This window comes from Castanea sativa, chromosome 6, assembly GCF_040712315.1.
Source record: "Castanea sativa cultivar Marrone di Chiusa Pesio chromosome 6, ASM4071231v1".
Lineage (NCBI taxonomy): Eukaryota > Viridiplantae > Streptophyta > Magnoliopsida > Fagales > Fagaceae > Castanea > Castanea sativa.
The window spans coordinates 28,695,948-28,715,888 of record NC_134018.1 but is presented as its reverse complement, the minus strand read 5'-3'; the positions used below and the strand labels follow the sequence as shown (position 1 = coordinate 28,715,888).

The 19,941-nt window shown below is 32.1% G+C and overlaps 1 protein-coding gene across 1 annotated transcript; it reads right to left on the bottom strand.

Annotated features, from left to right (window-relative positions):
* Positions 1–5,162: 5,162 nt before the first annotated feature.
* Positions 5,163–8,285, bottom strand: LOC142640372 (cytochrome b561 and DOMON domain-containing protein At5g47530-like). The gene is made up of 3 exons (XM_075814431.1): positions 7,148–8,285; positions 6,059–6,310; positions 5,163–5,722 (listed from the first exon to the last, which is right to left on the bottom strand). The coding sequence occupies exons 1-3, from the start codon at positions 7,760–7,762 to the stop codon at positions 5,396–5,398; spliced, it is 1,194 nt and encodes a 397-aa protein (XP_075670546.1). The 5' UTR covers positions 7,763–8,285; the 3' UTR covers positions 5,163–5,395.
* Positions 8,286–19,941: the final 11,656 nt, after the last annotated feature.

The following is a 19,941-nucleotide window of genomic DNA, read 5'->3' as shown; positions in this document are numbered from 1 at the left end:
TCTTGCCATGCTAATAATGAGGTATTTATATATATTAAATGATGGGAGTTACTTTGTGGAGATTGATGAGTAGGTATGTCGATGTGTAAATATAGAAGATGGATAAGCTGGTGTTTAGCTCTCTTTAGCCATGACATTTTAGGCTTTTTATGCTGCTGGAACTTTTTGATGAGATGGAAGAAAGTGTTTGTGGGGATGCGTATAAAGATGTTTATGGACTGAAAGATACTTTATGAACTCTAGAACTTACTTATGAGCTAAGAATAGCGTGATGGATGAAGTATTTATGAGAATATAATAAGATGTAAGATAATAGGGTTGGTGGGTATTGTTGGAATTATCTTGATGAAGTGGGGAAGAATGCTTGTGGGTAAGTGTATGGGAGATATTCATGAACTAAAAGCTAAGAGGCTAATATATGAACTAAGAGACTAATTTATGAGCCGAGAATGCTAACTTCTGAATTGAAAATAAGATAGTAAGTGGATGATTTATGAGAAGATGGCGTATTTTTAGGGGTTGACGGTGGGTTCATTTTATAATAGAGTTTTAGGGAGTGATTAGCAAAATCCAAGAAGATCAGGTCTAATAAGCAAGGGAATCTCAAATTTTCTATCCTATGATTTGGTTAAAAATGGTGTGATTAGCTTTTGGAGGTTTTTGCTTCTTTGGGTAATGGCAGCTGGTGGCTAAGATTCAACAACCTTGACATTAAGGCTTGGTTTGGATACAACTAAACGCGTCCAGGGTTTAGTGTTTTTTAACCTTTTTTTTTATTTTTTTGTCACGTTTCAGACAAAACGTACTACGAGCACTGTGTGTGCACTGTTCATGCACTTTTAGCAATTTTTTATTAAAAATAGGTCCCGTAGTACTATTCACACATTTAAAAATTATTTTGCTACAGTATTTTCAGTTTTCAGTTATCAGCTGTATCCAAACCGACCCTAAATGCTAGAATTTAGGAGATTATCCTAAGCTCATGGGATTAGAGCATGAATTAGGACCAATGATCTTGTTAGCTGCAACTAGGATCAAAGTTCGCAAGTGTTGGTTATCACTCTAAGCCACTTGCTGAGAACTCTATTGGAATCTCCTAATGCCCTCCAAACCACTTTTCCCAAAACATTCCCGGTCAAAATGGGCAAATAGCCATAGATGCTGAAGAATATAGTTAGTAGGCATCGGTTTGAAAGTATATATAATAGTAACATCTCGACTCTTTAAGAGTCGATTTTGGGGTATAAATCGACTCTTTAATGCTCGATTTTCATAGTCTGATTCTGTCTGATTTGACATTTTTTCCACGTGGCGACTACTTGGAAATCGAGTCTTAAAGACTCGATTTACAAACAAAATTTTTTTTTTTTCTAAGTCCATCCGTTCCCAGTGCAAAAAAAAAAAAAAAAAAAAAAAAAAAAAAAAACCCACCTGGGTCGCGCTGCCAGGCCACGACCCTGCTTGGTCGCGCGACCTGGGTCGCGCTGCCAGGTCGCGACCCTGCCTGGTCGCGCTGCCTGGGCGCGCGACCTGGGTCGCGCTGCCTGGGCGCGCGACCTGGGTCGCGCTGCCTGGGCTCGCGACCTGGGTCGCGCTGCCTGGGCGCGCGACCCAGGTGGGCTTTTTTTTTTTTTGGCGGTGGGTTTTGCACTGGAAATGGATGGACTTAGAAAAAAAAAAAATTTTGCTTGTAAATCGAGTCTTTAAGACTCGATTTCCAAGTAGTCGCCACGTGGAAAAAATGCCACATCGGACAGAATCAGACCATGAAAATCGAGCATTAAAGAGTCGATTTATAGCCCCAAAATCGACTCTCTAAGAGTCGAGATGTTACTATTATATATACTTTCAAACTAATACCTACTAACTATATTCTTCAGCATATGTGGTTAATTTCCCATTTTGGCCAAACATTCCCATTCATGGACTTGGTTCATGAATCAATTATATTTATTTTTAGTAAGCAATAATATGATTAGTTGAAGCACTAGTCATGGCTTCCTTGAATTGTGACCAGAAAGTGAAGAATAAGAAAAACATTTATTGCTCTCTAGCTTTTTAGCTTTGAGGTGCCAGCCCACCTCTTGGATACCGTTCACGTCAGAGGTGGTAGGGACAAAGGGGCTGATATGACCTTATTTTGGTGTTGTCCAGCTGGCATTCAGTCAAGGCCCAGCTGACTTAGTTTCAAATGTGGCTTCCTCTGCTATGGTTTATTGCTGGGCTTTGCCAAGCGGGCTAAACTTTTCAGGATGGGCCCTGTCTTGGGGAGTATTTCACTGGGCTTGCACTTGGGCCCTATTAGATAAATAATATTGTCAGGGGTTCATAATTTACATGAGCTGTTTTTTGTTAGCAAAAATAGTGTATATGTTAGGCTTTCATGAATACTTGCCATAGGTTTTTAAATAATGATTTCCATTATCTTTCATAAATAATATTTTCCATGAGTTTTTATATAATGGTTTCCATGGTCTTTTATAAATAATGTGTTATGGGCTTTGATATTGATAATATTCATGAGATCTAAATGTTAGTGAGATAAATAACAAGCATGACGAAATGATAACTTTTTCATAGATTTTTTTGCAAATGATTGCCATGGGTTTTTGAAGGTATATATAATTGCCATGAGTTTTGAATATAATTTCCATGTGCTTAAGATAAATAGTTATAACTTTCCATGGAATTTTTATATATATAGTTGCCATGGGCTTTTGAATGTTAGAGAGATACATATTGTGACCTAAGCTAAATAGTTACCGTGAATTTTTAGAGAGAATTTTATGGGTTTATAATATAGTATGAAGTATCTAAGTGCTCATTTCTCCTGTTTGTAGGATTCTAAGTCAATAAAATTAGACACCTTTCATGTCTTCAACGTGATGTATTGACATTGATCTTTGGGCATTGTATGTTAATGAGTATATTAATTTCTTTCATCTTAAATCACTTCTTTTTTTCTTTTTCTTTTTTCATTTTTGGTTTTGGTAGCTATTTGTTGCAAATCAATATAAACCTCCTGAGATAATCGATATACTAGTTAAAATAGGGACAAGTTTCTTCGATTTTTGGTGACTTCAACATTGATAAGGGTAAAAAAAACATTCTGAAATCTACAATTCAGTACATTATCGTTTAATTACATAAAATACAACGCTGATTTGTTGCAGAGGATGAAAATTTTGAAGAAGGTCAAGTCATTAAAGAGATTTCTATTATTGAACCTAAAGTTTAGTCATGTTGTGTGTGTATAAACAGAGATCTCATGTGGGAGTGCACGAGCTTCTATCATGTGGCACTCTAATTTTACATTTAGCCTTTTTAACCTCATTATATAAATACATCAACAAAAACATGTGTGGTGCTTATTTTGGATAGTATCTAGGCCCAAGTGGAATCAAGGATCCTAGGCCCCTAAAGAGTTTTATACTTGTTTGGTGCACTGGATTTGATTTATCACAGCTATATTAGACTGATTACGAAGCAAGTTGTGCACAAAATATGGATCCTACAATACATACATATTCATACATACAAATATAAATATAAATATATATATATATATATATATATATATATATATATATATATATTGTAAAGTAAATGGCTAAGGAATAGTAAAGAAAAAAAAAAGTAAAGACGCCAGGAATCCTCAGAAAATAAGTTGATATGTCATTATATTGAGTTTTAGTACATTGGACCTTAGTTTTCACTAGGATATGTCACAAGATTTAAAGAAGTTCAAAAGTCAAAGACTTAGATAGCTCTTTGTAGGCTCCAAAACTTGTGAGGTTTGAATCTCCTTGAATCCAAGTTTATCCTCTAGTACTTATCTCAGGATCCTCAAAGTGTTTTCCCTTTTTTTATATTTTTATGAGGTTTAGAAGCCTCTCAAAGGCTCTTTTTGCTCTGATTAGTTATTGCTAAATGGTTTTTGTTGATGGCTTGATCCCCATTTTATAGTATATTCTTAGGGTTTTTGGTGTGCCATTAATTCCCTCAATTTGCTACCTTAGATACCAAAACCAATGTTATGTTAGCAACATTGGTGGCTAGTTATTTCCTCATTTTCTCGCTATATTCTTCTTTTGAGGTTTCTCCCCAAAAAGTCCTCAGCTGACCTTCCTCTTTTTGGGAGTCCTTAAAGCTAACTTTTAATTTCCTTTCCCAAAGCTTCTAGAGAGACCTTTTCAGACCCCTTCTTTTGGCTGCTTCACCCTTTGTCATTTTCTCTAAATAAGCAGATTCCCCTCTATTAAGCTAAAAGATCTCCAACCACCATCTTTCATGGTTCACCTTCTTGCTTTTCCTGAGGTACCAAGCTTCTTTTTACCAAGTACTGATTCCTAAGTCATCAATTTTTTCTAAGTCATAAGCGACTGATGGGACATGTCTATCTTCGTTCCTTTTGTCTATAAGCATGCTTCCTTGAACTGTCCAAATTTCAGCTGATTCTTTCTTGCATTTCTCGAAGATCCCCATGATTCTGGCAGTTCCAAGGTATCCTGATCTAGTCTCTTTTTGGGCTCCTTGAGAGTTCTTCTCACAAAAGTTGGATCAAGCTTTTTTTTTTTAACTTTTTTCTTCATTTTCAAAGCTTTTTTTTTTTTATTACTTTTTTCATTTTCAAAGGCACAGGGCTTGCTCATTCATGGTTTTGGGCTTCCTTTTACCCATTTTAAGTTGGCCTTGGCTAACGGATTGGGACTAGTTTATCTTTGAGTGCCCCTTAGTTTTGAATTTTAATACTTATAATGTTTTTGGACCTCAACAACGTGCTTTTGGGTAAGTCATGTGCCAAGAACACTGTGCCCCTTAACTAAACATCAACGCTCAAAGAAACAAACCCCACTTCACTCCTTTCGGAAATGGTCCTCAATTCTTATTATGTTTTCAATACCTTTTAATTGTTTAACGTAGAATCAACTGAAACTCAAACGCAAAGTGACAGAGTACATCCATGATTCACGCTTCCTTTTCAATCTTTTACATTTATTTAAAGGCCGTGACACAGACACAGACACCGACACAGGGTTAATATACATTCATTTGGGACATATACCTGTCCTTAGTAGAACATAAGGGACTTGGTCTTCCCTCATGTCCAGGCTCTTTCTTTTTATTTTTAAAAGTTGTCAAATCAGAAGAACCCAATACTCTTAGTAAAAACTCCGAAATAATTGAATTAAATAAGATCAATCTGAAAACAAATAACAAAATAGGAAGTCAATCTACATATACTGCAATAAATTACACCCTATGACTCTCCAAACATCAACTACTAGGTGAAAGCTAAAATTAAATAAAATAAAAGTAATAAACTCTCCCAAACAAGTGGGACATCCAAATACCCTCACCGATGGCATCCAAGAAAGATGTTCTAATCTACAAACTACACTCCCTGCTGTGCTCTTGCACCATACCCATTGGCTCCGTTCGCTCCATTCTCATGGGAAGGGTACTTGTCAGAGCCTGTCTTTTTCCTTTTTATAACAATGTACCAAGTAAAAGCTTCCAACATAGCTGCATTAAAGCCCAAGAAAATTAGAATCGCTGTATATATCTTCTTCCACTTCTTCTCAGGGTCCAAGAGGTCAAGTCCCTTAAAGACATTAACAATGCTCAGAATAATGACAGTGTATCCAATTGAATGGTGGTAGATGTTCCAATATAACCTATATTTGTGATCCTTCTTTGGCCGCAAAAGCAGGGCAAACACCTACAACCATTTAACACAGTTGTAAGTAAACTACAATAGACACATTATAAAGTGTGCAGGAAAGGAAATTGCGTAGTTGATATAGTATTAGTAAATGTGACTCGCTTAAGATGATTTAGTCCTGTTCAGAAAACATTAGAGGCAGAGCCAGTTAGGAGGAAAACAAACATAATAAGGATAAGCTGAATGCTAATCAATGACAAAGAGGAAAGAACATTGAATTGTTGATAAATTGCCTCATGATATGACACTTAACTAGTTTAAATGATCAAGATTGATAATTTCATCTCATAAGCAATGAGTTAGAGTTCATGTATGGATGAAATAATGGAGTACCTGAAGTGTTCCAAGGCAGAAGAGGGTTATGCCAATGTTCCTATGTGGATAATTGTGAAGGCTAGTCTCGCTGCCTAGTTTCATACCCGTTGCCCAGCCGGCCACCCCAACAACATAGGCAGAAGTTTGGCACGCAATATGCAGATAAAACCATGCTGGATCTGCTGACTTAAACACCTTCAGGTACCTAGCAATGATCACTCCCAAAGGCATCAATGTTCCCCAACTAACAGCGTTTAGTACTCCATGAACCTGAAAATATTCAATCCAATATTGGAAAAATTAGACCCTTGAATATAGAGAAGATGTTTTTGTTTCTGAATTATTCTTACAAACAAGTAACACAGACAAATGGTTCATGTTATTGAGCATGTGAAAAATGCGTAGATCTTTGTTTTTAGTGCTTGTCTTTATTCAAGAAAAGAATCTTAGAAATATCTGTTTTACCACCCCTCACCCATAGTCACTCCACAAGTATTTGTGAAGTTTAAGGGCAAAGGCCAGAATTCAGGGAGACTCACACACTTACACTTCCACTATGTTTGGTTTGAGGGGAAGAGGAGGGAAAGTAAGAGAAATTAACTCTTTTCCGCTGGTTGGATACATACACTTATACTTGGGCCTACATTTTTCCCTTCTCCTTTATTCTTTTTCTCTTATTTTCCATTCCCTCAAACCAAACATAGAGTTAGACTATAAGGGAAAAAAATACATGTCCTACTGAGACAGAATCTGTCTCTTGCTGTAATCTTGCCTAGCAGGACAAGATTCAAGTACAGCTATGAAAGAACTAAGGTTGAACGGTAAAAATTAAGACCAATTAAATATTTGCCTCTATAGGAACCATCACAAAGATGTTAATTTATAATCATACAATAGAATTAATCAAGAGGGCATCTATTATTTATGGTTAATTTTGAGTTTCTGAATAGGTATCAATCGCACGAAAACTCATCAAAAGAACCCAGAAGATTGGTAGTTAAGATGGAAAGGAACCCTCTAATCAATTTAGCAACAACAGCAATCATGTAAAATTAAGCAAAAATATGATCTACTTGCTAAAAAAAACTTGAAGATTGAATCACTTACATTCTCTCTTCGAAGCTTTGAACTGGCTCCTCCTCCTGAAGTTGTTGTTCCATCAAGAAGATTCAAAGTGCCCATTGATCGCATGTTACCTGCACTGGAACTGGTATCATGCGATTGAAGATTATTTCCACTGACTGGACCAACTTGCCAGACTTGGTTCACAGTTGTCATGCCACTAGTAAGTGCCAAAGTAGCGGATATGATCATTTCATTGTTCAAAAATGTTGCATTGAGATTAGACACCCCAAAGCTCAAAGTACTCTCTGACAGCGTAGCAATATTAGTACTTGTTACTGCGGATGTAAATGCCTGAACTCCAGAAGAGTTTTGATAGGCCACAAGGGCTTGTGACCCTGGCATTTGTTGTCCACTAGGGTTGATAGCCCAAGCAATCCAATTTGAAGCTGTGGCTCCAGTGACTCTATACGCAACATCAAGTGTGTTGGCTGAACTGTTATAGGTATAGTGAAGGAATGCATTCAAAACAGGAAGGTCTTGGCATAAGGCATATACTTTGTTAGAGAAAGTGTAGGAGTTACAGGTCTGAGCATAGGATGAAACAGAGAGAGAGAACAGAATACAAGAAAACAACAAAGTTGTCAAAGCTTTACTCATGGTTGGTGATCACAACTGTAAAGTTTTGAGGGTTTTTGAGGTATATATGGCCTAGAGATGAACACCTCAATAGAAAAACAAGTTTTCAGTATATAGGTATATATGTTCCAGATGATACTGAAATTGTTTCCTAAGGTATGTTCTCAATCTTATTATCAAAGTTATGGATCAAAATTCAATAATATATAGATGTTAGAGGAGGCATGGAGGACAGAGAAGGGAAAGTGGGTGTTAAAATATGGTTGGAAGAGTTGGGTTTGTTGACTTGTTCTTGTTGTGTCTAGAATATATACATGCATGACTGTCGATTTGCATTGCAGACAGACCAATATAAACTATAAGAAATCATTTTCTTTGTTTTTTTAAAAATAAAATAAAATATTATTGGAAATAAAGAAATGGCAAAATTGATAGGAAAAATTTTTGTTTCTAAAGCAATATTGGAAGAAGCAGTCATGGGCTTCTGTTTGCTTCCTACATTTCTAACTTTTGAAAAGTACACATTGGTTTGGTCATACAGTCCAACCACTCTCCTTGTTCACACCTGCTTTTGTACACGTACAGGCTTCCAAGAAATTAGTTTGTATGGAATACTCACCAAGAAAGTAAATATCTTTATAAATAAAATAAAATATATATGAACGGCCCCACATGTTGAATCAGCAATGAGCAAATAAAAGTCTTCATCATTATTATTTTGTAATAAGTCATGGCCGAAGTTCAATGTTGAGCGCACCTACCACCGAAGAGAAATTGTCTCCAACGCTTAAGATCAAACAAGTAAGATTCGGTGATTATGGCCACGGCAATTCATATATTGATATTACTTTATTGCAATTGGAAATGTATTCAGTTACAGTATTCTTTCGTGAAATTAAGAAGACTCAGCAATTTTTTTTCAAGGCTGATGATGACATATGACATAATTAAGAGACTAAATCTGGTTATTAATTTTGTCTTTTGAAAAATAAATTTTAAATTGATTCTCAAATTGACGTACAGAACATGGTCATGGTAGTACCAAAAAATATTAAATGAACTTTTTTTTTTTGTGTACTACATAAGGGAAAAAAAAGTTTTGTATTAAACCTTAGAAGTATCTACTTTTAACATAATAAGCGATAATAACTATCCTATACAATTTTAATCACATAATAAAGTACAGAAATTTAAAAAAAAAATTTAAAAGGTAAGTTGTTATTGATTCTAATTTAGTCTCATGATTATTATTATTTTTTCACCTATAACTTATAATTTGCTATAAAAATTTATTATAAAAATGTCGTAAAAATATTATAAACTATTCAACACAACACAGTATTACTACTCTTATGGCATGTTTGGATGTTTAAAAAAGGAGGGGGAGTAGAGTAGAGGAAAGGGGAGTAATTCAATTACCTTGTTTGGGAGTTTTTTAAGGAAGGAGGGGGAGGGATTTGGAGGGGTTTGGAGGGGTTTCAACTACCTCCAACCCCCTCATTTTTAATTCCCCCAAATTGGAGAGATTTGGAGGGAGAGTAGAGCACATAAAATTATTTATAAAGTAAATTACCTAATTTACCCTTATTATATTTATAAAATTACAATGTTAAAAACAAGGGGAAGGGCTAATTACTCCCTTCCCCCTTACTAATTATAAAAACATCCAAACAATGTGGAGGGTAATCATTCTCCTCTACTCTCCTCCCCACTACTCCCCTCCCCTCTACTCCCCTCTACTCTCCTCTCTCTCTAAACTCCCAAACAGGCCATTAATTAGATGTATAACTTGTTTACCTAATATAAATAAATAACCTTATAAACTCCTGTGTAATAGTCAGGAAAAATATCTCTAAACTGATTTGAGCCGAATTTTGCAAAAAAAAAAAAAAAAAACGCGTTGACTCGCGTCCTTCCTTCTACCCTTTTATATGAAAGTTCACACTTCACACCCATAAGCCCCAGTCTATCCCATTGACCAAACTTAAAAGCCACGTTGTTTGGGGTCTACATGCCGTGTCGGTTCATCAATCACCACGTGTCAAGATTTAGTGGCGTTAATCAACGTCAGCTCTACGTCAACACGTTCTATGAATCACGAATGTGTTGTCCATTTTTGGCGTTGTGATGGAATTGGAAATTTGTAGTTCAAACTGGCCGGTTATTAAAAAAAAAAAAAAAAAAAATTATGGGGTGTTTGGTAAACTATAATATTTGGGATTTGCCTTGACTTCAAATATATATATATATATGGGTTAGATTCTAATTACACTTGGTTTAACTTTAAACAATATTACACTATTTAATAACTTGTTAATGAATTTATACTTTGAAAATTCCACCTTTGGATTATATGTTCTATATGTTCTAAATATACATGCCAATTTTCATACCAATCCGATGTTATTTACCATTCGATCCATAAACTCATCTTTTATACATTATTTTAAACTACAAAAACTCAAATTTTTACAATTGATAAATGACATGACTATTGATGTTTGATCACCTTAAAATTTTGAAAATATGGAGAATGTACAAAGATAATGTAATCCAACGGTCGATTTGTCAAAATTTACATCTAATTAAAACATATTGATTGGTGTAATATTGTTTAGAGTTACATCAGGTATAACTTGAACGCAACTCATATATATATATATATATCAATTCAATTTTGAATTAATTTAAACTTTGATGCAATTACAATTGGAGTACATGAAAAGTTGTTCCGGGTGTTTTGATAAAGCAAATATCTAATTCAAGTCTGTTTTGGTGTGAAAAACATTTAATTTTATTTTTCATAAATTGATGGTTACAATTAGAGTGGGGATTTGAATCTTAAATATTATTTTTTATGGATACAATAGTTACAAAACTCTTAACATGAAAAATATTTTTTTTTTATTTTTTTTTTTTACCTTTTTCAATTTTTCCTATTTGGTAAGAAGTAGACATGTACATCTAACCCACCAACAGTACAAAACAAATCAAACTCAACCCAACCAGAAGCATCGGATTGGTAGGTTGGGTTGAATTGAAATTTTATTTGGAGTCTTAGTGATGTCGTAAAAGCCTGAATAAACCACATATGATACTTTTTTTAATGGAATAGAAACTAAACTGTTAGTTTTTGGTAATAAATCTCGAATCCACGAGAGTTCCTTGAATCCACAAAGTGATAGATCTGAAATCCACTAGAGAAAATAATAGACAAAAATCTGAATTTTTATTAATAATCTCTGAAAAAATGTTTACAGACTTAGGAGCTTATTTAAAGGCTCCGTAAAACTTGACAGACAAGAAAATAAGTCCTAATTAATACCTAACCATAACAAGAACCAAATTTGACATAAAAAGTATTAAAAGCACCTAAAATAACAAAACATTACATAAAAATGCAAAATTAATAAATTACAATAATTAAACAGTAAATTGTGTCCTACATCACTCGGGTTGCGTTGGGTTCAAGTTAATAGTTTTTTAACTCATTTGACCCAACTTGACCCACAATATATATAAGTTTATTTTATTACCCTTATTTTAATATTTTTAGTTTGATTTGTTTGGCATTTTTAAGAATTACTTCTAATGAATTTGGAAAATCAATGGTAGGAAAAGGTTAAAAAGTGTACACTTTGGTAGGATCTACCATTCTCAAACTTATTTTTAGAATAAAATTATAATTTATCCCTATAGTTTGACCATGTCACAATTAGTCCATAAACTTTTATTTGCTACATTTATACTTCTAAATTTTGGAGTAAAAAATAAAACCATTAGCATTCCATCCAAATCAACAGATTTTATATCTTGTGGATTCCACAATTTCTAATCCATAAAAATACAACATTACACAAATTTTAAAATAAAATTATAGAAAAAAAAATTGCAAATTGAAGTCCCAAAATTCAATTCCCACAAATTGCGATTTCTTCATTAACCAATACAATAAAAAGTAAACTAGAAATTAATATATTCCAATTCATTTCTATTGTTATTAAATTAAAAGTTCTTGAATTGTTGATATCAGTAAGTGGCATAATAGGGAGCTTATATATATAACGCACTAGAACAAGGAGAAAAACGTGTGGCGCAAAGAGGCCAATATCTATCACAGTTTTAGCCTATGCAATAGTGCATGGAACAAAGACAAGTGGCATCGAAGCAATTATAGGAGTCACAATCAACACTAGCAGCGCGATAAGTGTCATTTAGGTCCAAGAAAAGAGAGCGTGGAAAAAACAATTGTTAGCAACTAAGGAAGGTCTCAAGTATAAATTGAGGATTCATCTCAATAAAAAGACACAACTCCATTGACAAATGTGTTGATAAAGAGATGATTTTCTTATTATTGTATTTCTTTAGTAGTTTCTCTTGGTTCGTATGCTTTTAGGTGTTAATGCCAGTAAGTAGTTCTCCTGTAGCTTCTCACTTTGTTAATCTTGTTTAGATATTATAGTTTCATTCAGTCTTATCTAAATTCTTAATTGTTAGTCTTATTAGATCTATAATCAATTATCGTTGATCTCATTTAATATTTAGTGTGATGTTTCAGATTTAATTGAATATTGATTAAAAGTGTATTGTGTGGGTGGGTGATGAGTCCCATACTAGGAATATATTGATTAAGATTTTATTAACAACTACAAAAATTCTCAATTGTGACTAGATTAGTCCTTTTAGAATATAGGGCATATGTGACTAGCGTTTTTCATTAAATCATTACAAACAGTATCAGAGCCAAATTCAGTAACCTCACGTGGGCTTATTAGAGACATTGACCTACAAAGCGAGACCCAACGAAGAAGTTAGGAATTTAATTGGGGGATTGTATTGCCCTAGGTTTGGTTGGATATTGATTAGTTGTGTAGATTTATAATGAGCCTCACATTGTTCATATATTGGGTTGATATGAGCTTTCTTAACAACTTCAAAGAAATTTAATTGTGACTAGACTATTCATTTTGGAGTATAGCGCAGATATGACTAGCATTCTTCCTTAGATCGTTACATTTAGATTGTTTACTTAGGCATTGATATGTTTACTATTCAAATTACCCACACCGTGATCTATTTACCTATCTAGGAAATTTAAGCATTGATCTGTTTTATTTGCAAAGAAATTTGACATAATTTTGTACCACTTATTTTCCTTGTGGGTGGCATTGGATCTCACTTGGAATTGACTTCTACTACTTGATAACTTAAATTTTAGGCATCTGTACTCCATAGTTTGTCATCATCTCCATCAATCTTGAAATGTTCTCTTATTTGAGGCAATACCAAACCACATTCCCTTCAAAAAAGAAGCCAAATAATCAAAACGATGCAAGTCCATAAACAATGGTAGGAAAATGTTAAAAAGTGTACATCTTGGTAGGATCTACTATTCTCAAACTTTTTTTAGAATAAAATTATAATTTATCCCTATATTTTGACCATGTCACAATTTAAGGAACAATTGGTACTTCATTGGCTCCTTGACTTTCCTACATCTTGGCTCCTTGACTTTCCTGGACTTAAAATGAACAATTGGTACTTCATTGGTGATCATCATCAGAGGACTTCAAAACCAAATCCCATCACAACCACAAAAAGAGGGGGAAAAAACATTTAAGGAACTCTCAAAACCTAAACCACATCCACTTGTTGCCATAAGCGACGGCTCATTCCCTCCAAAAGATCTAATGACATAGCCCAGTCAAAGATTGAGTCCATCTCCAACCTCACACCAACCAGATTCAAGTCGAGTATTCCCAAAGGTGGAGCCATTATCAACGAACAAAAAACTATTAGAGAGAGAGAAGTGTTAGAGAGATATTCTGAGAGAAAGAGAGAGAGATGGGGCTAACTAGGACAAAGATTAGCTCCAAATCAGCTTGGAGAAATTTCCTTTGACCTATTTCATGACAATTTATAGGACTATCTATGCGTATTATTTAAACAAATCACATGACTCATTCAAAAATCATGTGACTAAAATTATATGTAGATGATCTTTTCAATAGTCACATAATGGATTGGAGGGTGATAGTTCCAAACTTGTTTGCATCTAAGCTTTTTCCAGCTAAAAAATAGTAGAAATGATAGTTTTAGAATAAAATTTAGCTACAAAATTTATTGTAGCCTAAAACTACAACATCTTTTTTTAAAAAATTAACATTATTATATATTTTGAAAATCTAACCGTTGAATTGAATATTCTTTACGTTCTTAATATATATGTAAAATTTTAAGCTAATTAGATATTATTTACTATATAATCTATAAGCTTATTTTTTACTCATAATTTTAAATTGCAAAAACTTGCAATTTAAACTACAAAAACTTGCAATTTAAACAATTTATTGATAACATAACTATTGATATTTAACTTTCTTAATATTTTGCAAACATGAAAGATATAAAAAGAAAATGTAATCTAATAGTCAATTTGTCAAAATTCACATTCAATAAAAAAAAATATTGAGTACGGCTGTAACTTTATGTTACAATTAATTTTGTAACTAAACTTTATCAATAGTTTTAAGGGTATTAAACCCCCCCCCCCCCCCTTTTTTTTTTTTAATATTGTTATACTCATGGTATATAGGGTTTTTTAAGCTTTGTATAATATTCCTGCATTTTTATTTTTTAAGTTTTAGAATTGCAATCATCCTAAAACGATTCCCGATCAACCTTTTTAAATGGTCACTTTCAGAATGGGAATAGAGTAATTTGAGTCCTAATTGTAAACTTAAAAATGATCGAACCTTAAGATCATGTCAAAACAGAGGGCTTGAAATAATATGGGAAAATAGCGACAACACCCATAAGATCAATTTTCTAAAATGATTCCCGATCAACCTTTTTAAATGGTCACTTTCAGAATGAAAATAGAGTAATTTGAGTCCTAATTGTAAACTTAAAAATGATCGAACCTTAAGATCATGTCAAAACAGAGGGCTTGAAATAATATGGGAAAATAGCGACAACTCCCATAAGATCAATTTTTTTATACATTTGATCATGTGAAAAGTTATAGGCCTTAAGTTAAATTAAGAAGCAAACAGGAAACAGTCAGAAATGCAATATCTTACGTATAGATCAAAGTAGGTGAAAAAAACTTGAGTGTTATTTATTTTTTTGAGAAGGTGAACTTGAGATATTTAAGAAGGAATAAGTGAGAAGAAAAAAAAGACTTAATTAAGCTGCCAATGTGGACCTAAACGGCGTGCTCTAATGTGAATGATATTTTAATTTGTTGTACTGTACACTTATAGGCTGTATCTGTACGTAACCGAGATGGTCACGTGTAGAAATGGAAAAGTTGCTTCGTCGACCATTGTGTGATAATCTATATATGTATCATATCTATACTATTATGTATGTATCATGTCTATACTATTATTTAAGGGACTTCTCCTATTTGGATTCCTTATTTTTAATTCAAAAATGTCATTACACTTCTATGTTTAATTAGAGACAAAAATAAAGGACAATCCAGTAAAAATGCAATTCTAACTCCCATTAAAACATTACCTAAAAAATAGAATCACTTTCCAATTTTTTTTCAAATTGTTTTATCCATTTATAAATTAAATTCTCAAAATAAAAATTATATATATAAAATAAAAACATAGAGTTTTTTTTTTTGCTAAAAAAAAAGCCTCGTCGCACCTGCGAAATGCATGTGATGAAGCTAGTACTATATAATAAAAGTTGGGTTTAGACGCCGTGGTTGAGCCATATGACTTCACCAAATTGCAGAAATTTTAATAAATTTTTAGATTTTAAGAATAGATATATATATATATATATATATATATATATATTTGGATAAATATGACAAATCAAGTAATGAAAGAAAGTAGTATTTGATCTACGACTATAACAGTTGTGTCTATCTAAAATATTATCAACAAAGCCTAAAATCAAAGAACAGAATTACGTAAGGATAGAATTTAAATAAAAAAGAGAGATAAAAAAATGTAAAAGACAAAAAAGATCGAATTTGCATTTTTTTTCCTACATTTCTTTAAAAAACGTAAAAGGAAAAAAATATAGAACTTGCATTTTTTTTTTCCTACGTTTATTTTTTTTAGTGGATAAATTTGCATCTTATGCCATTTTTTCCTAATAATAAAGAAAAAAAAAAAGTATTTGAGTTTCACTTAAATTACTTCTTTTTGTTCATATCATTTTCTTCACAACCTAAAATTCTCACTATATATAAATAAAGTTTTTTGGTGTTTCATTATTTCTACTACGTACTTTACAATTATTTGATATATTCTTCATTTCTCCTCTCTGCCCTACCTATAACCTTGCAAGTAATTTTTTTTTTCATCAAATTGAATAGATTTTGTGTATTTGTTGCATTTTTATTATATATAATATGATTTTCATCAACAAGTTTTATAGATAGGCTGAAATTCTATGTTTGATCACACCTTTTAGTGTTTTTTTTAGAAGTTAATATAGCAAGCAATATATTTGTATTTTTTAATTTCTTATTACATGATTATTTGTTGTTGACATCAATATTTTATAATGGATTTAATTTGTTATGGCTTTTGTTTGGTGCTTTGTTCCATGTAATCTATATTATTTAATTAAAAGCAAAATTTGTTGTCAAATATGAAATTGGATACAAGAGAATTCATCCGTCCAAATTTCTATGTAAGCCTATCTTTACATAACTCCGTTGTTTTTTTAGTTCAAAAATTTGGATATTTTTTCATTAATGAATTGAGGTTTTGGCTTAATTTTGTTTTCAACCATTTCAATTATTGAATTTATTATTTTTTCATGTGTAATATTAATATCTGTGTTTTTTTATGAAAAAAAAAAAAAAAATATATATATATATATATATATATGCGTGTGTGTGTGTGTGTGTGTGTGTGTGTGTGTTCTTAAAGGCTAAAACACAATATAATTACAAACATTACTTTAAGTTAGGGTTTTATATTTATTTATTAGTAAGTTAGAATGTTACATTAAGTTAGAGTATTATATTTTTATTTATTATTAATTTAGAATGTTACATATGGATACATATGCTGGTTTAGGGTTGATATAACTTATAACCATTTGAATGAAATCAACACTAAAACAAATGATTTAAATATCAAAAAAAAAAAATTTAATTTCTTTTATGTGTACAAGTACAATTTATTTTTTAATCTTAAATTTTGAATTAATTCTTTTTTCATTTTCTTTGTTATTAAATGTAATTATATTATCAAAATATTTTATATTAAGTCGTGCATCGCACAGGCATAATACTAGTATATATATATATATAACTGAAACCTCTGAAACTCTCACAAGTTTTCACATCAAATTTATCATTTTTTAAAATAAAATTATTTTTGTTTAATCCAAACTTAACAAGGAGTGAAACTCTATCTCCAACTAAAACATTGATAATTTATCTCCAAATTTGCGAGGTTAATCATGAACACTACAAAAATAAAGCAAGTCCCAATTTTTTTTTAAAACTAAGTAGAGGTGTGAACACTTCTTATGTTATTTTTTTCTTCTCTACTTTGTTAAAAAAAAAATTTATTTTATGATTTTTCATGTATTTTTTTAAAAAGTAATTTTTGTACATGAACCACCAAACTCTCTTTAGCCGTTTTTTACAAGATGAAAAAGCTTGCAATAATTGAAATTATTCTTTTGTTTCAATAATATTTCTAAGTAGTGAATCATCTAATTTTTTAATATTTGTTGGTCTTTCAGAAGTTTTAATATCTGAATTTTTGAGTTATTTTTTTGTAGTATCTGAAACTGTCTAACAAATTTTTTGTAAGCTATTGTACGTTCAAATAATGGGTTTTTCATCAAATTGTAACACAAATTGAAGTCATACAACAGCAAATCATGCAAGAGTGTAGTTTCTTAAATTTTTTTTATAAAATTATTTTAATCTACCTCACAAATAGGTAGGTTTCCATGCATAGCATGGGTTAGCAACTAATAAAACATTAAAATGTTTTCCTACTATATAATCATATATGATATCACATCTCTCTCTCTTTTCTCTTTTTTTTTTTTTTTTTTGTGTGAAGAATAAGAATATATCACAACATCTCTTTTAATTTTGCTTTTCCCCTACTGAAAGAACATCCTCACCGTCCTTTTTATAATCTTATGTTGTATTTGTATCTCATTTGCAAAATTATAAGTGCAACTGGAAATTAGTTAAATATAACAAATTGTTAACATATGTTCTAGCCAAATGACATTCATGCCAAACAAAATTCTAAAAACCATTAATTTGTGGATTTTAATTAATTCAACTGGTAAAGTCTCTAATAGTTGAATAAAAGATCTAGAGTTCAATCCACACCTACACTAAAAACCAATTATACTAAAAACCAATTAGTGTCTTGATTTAACGGTAAAGATTTATTATCACGAGTGGATGTTATAGGTTGAAAGTCTCTAAAAAAAATTGTAAAAAAAAAAAAAAACCATTAATTTTGTTGAGCTAATTCCAACAGTTTAATTTTGGATATTTTATAGTTACTATTTCCTTTTCTTTCTGATTTAGAGTCACCAACCCAACTACCCAAGCTAATAAGAGATAGATTAATCCCACACACAAGAGTCGAGAGCTTCTTTTAGGACATAATTGCACATGTTGGCGCACTAATCCACCATCCACCATCCACCATCAAATAAGAAGTGTAATCATTAATCAATCCAGAATATTCTCAGCCTAGGGTATGATATAAAGCAACCTTGTTCATGTGATCATGTTAACAACAAAACCCCTTCCTTTCGATCACACTTGACATATATGGATTTGAGGCACTTTTATCAACTTTTAAATTTTGTAATTCCAGGCTTTAGTTCTAGCGCAAGAATGTTTTTTATTGAGATTTGCGATATTGTTTGCAATGAAGAACCTTCATAGAGTGTGAGCAATTTGGGGGACAAATTTCCAGATATTAGGCAGATGTAAGTATATATGTTGGTGAATCCCATAAAAAATAAGAAAGTACGTTGGTGAAACTAGCATAATAGTGTAGATTTTGATACTGTTAGCAATTATGAGCAACCCTCAGCAATTTCAAGGACAAATTTCCAGAAATTAGGCCGGAGTCAATGGCTCATATGTAATACTGTTAATGCACTCCTTCATATAAAATAAACTACTCCCAACTGCCCCCTCTATTGACTATTATGTTTTTTTTTTTTTTTTGGATGAATGCCTCTATTTTATGTTTCTATATGTTCGCCAACTTGTATTTATAAAATGCACGATAGCTCTAGTTAATATAAGTTCCACCCTATATGGTTTTCTATTTCATTTTTAGGCCAGTTATAATCAAGAAATGAAATTATATGAATCTTCAAAAACATATCTCTTTCACGCTTTCTGTTAAATCTGTCTTTATCTTAAATATATAACTCACCGTTGTCCTAATGAATCACCAATAATTAATGTTAGGTTCTAAAACTTTAGAAACTAATGTATTAGAATTTCAATATGTATTATGTTGGCAAACCATGATCAAAACATAGAGTTTAGATTTAGACTAGCTTAAAGCGTGTTTTTATATAAAATTGGAATCGAGTGATTGCAGGATTTATTGGTCAAAATCTGCAAGGCTCGATCAATTGAAAATTAGACTCAATCAATCGAATCTCATGCAAGTTTAATTTTTTGCAAAAATTCTAAGTCAGCCCAAGCCCATATGACGTGTAGAGTTAAGTGTTTTACTTCACATATAAAAGGAAAAACCCTAGCTACGTTTTAGAAGTCTTTGAAGTAATTGTGTGTTGAATCTTTTGTGAGATTTAGAAGTGTTTACCTTCATACACACACTTTGAACTATCAAGATCAAGATTCACATCAAGAACTTGATGGTTGTTTTAGTTGTTGCATAAAGAACTTTAAAGAAGACCTTAAACCTTTGAGTGAAGTCTCAAAGTCACAAATAGGTGAACTTTAGTTGCTGAAAATCAAGAAAAGAAGTAGTCCGTGAACTCAAAGCTGTCACGTGGTTGTGGTAGTAAGTTTTCTACACGAGGTAGCAATAGGATGTCAGTGGTCTAAGTCTTATTGTACAAACTTCAATTCTTTCATAGTGGATCTGCTTTTACCTTGAGGATAGCTCGGTTAAATCCTCTCTAGATTTTTTACCGGTTAGGTTTTCCTTAGTTTTCATATCGTTGTGTTTTCATATCGTTGTGTTCTT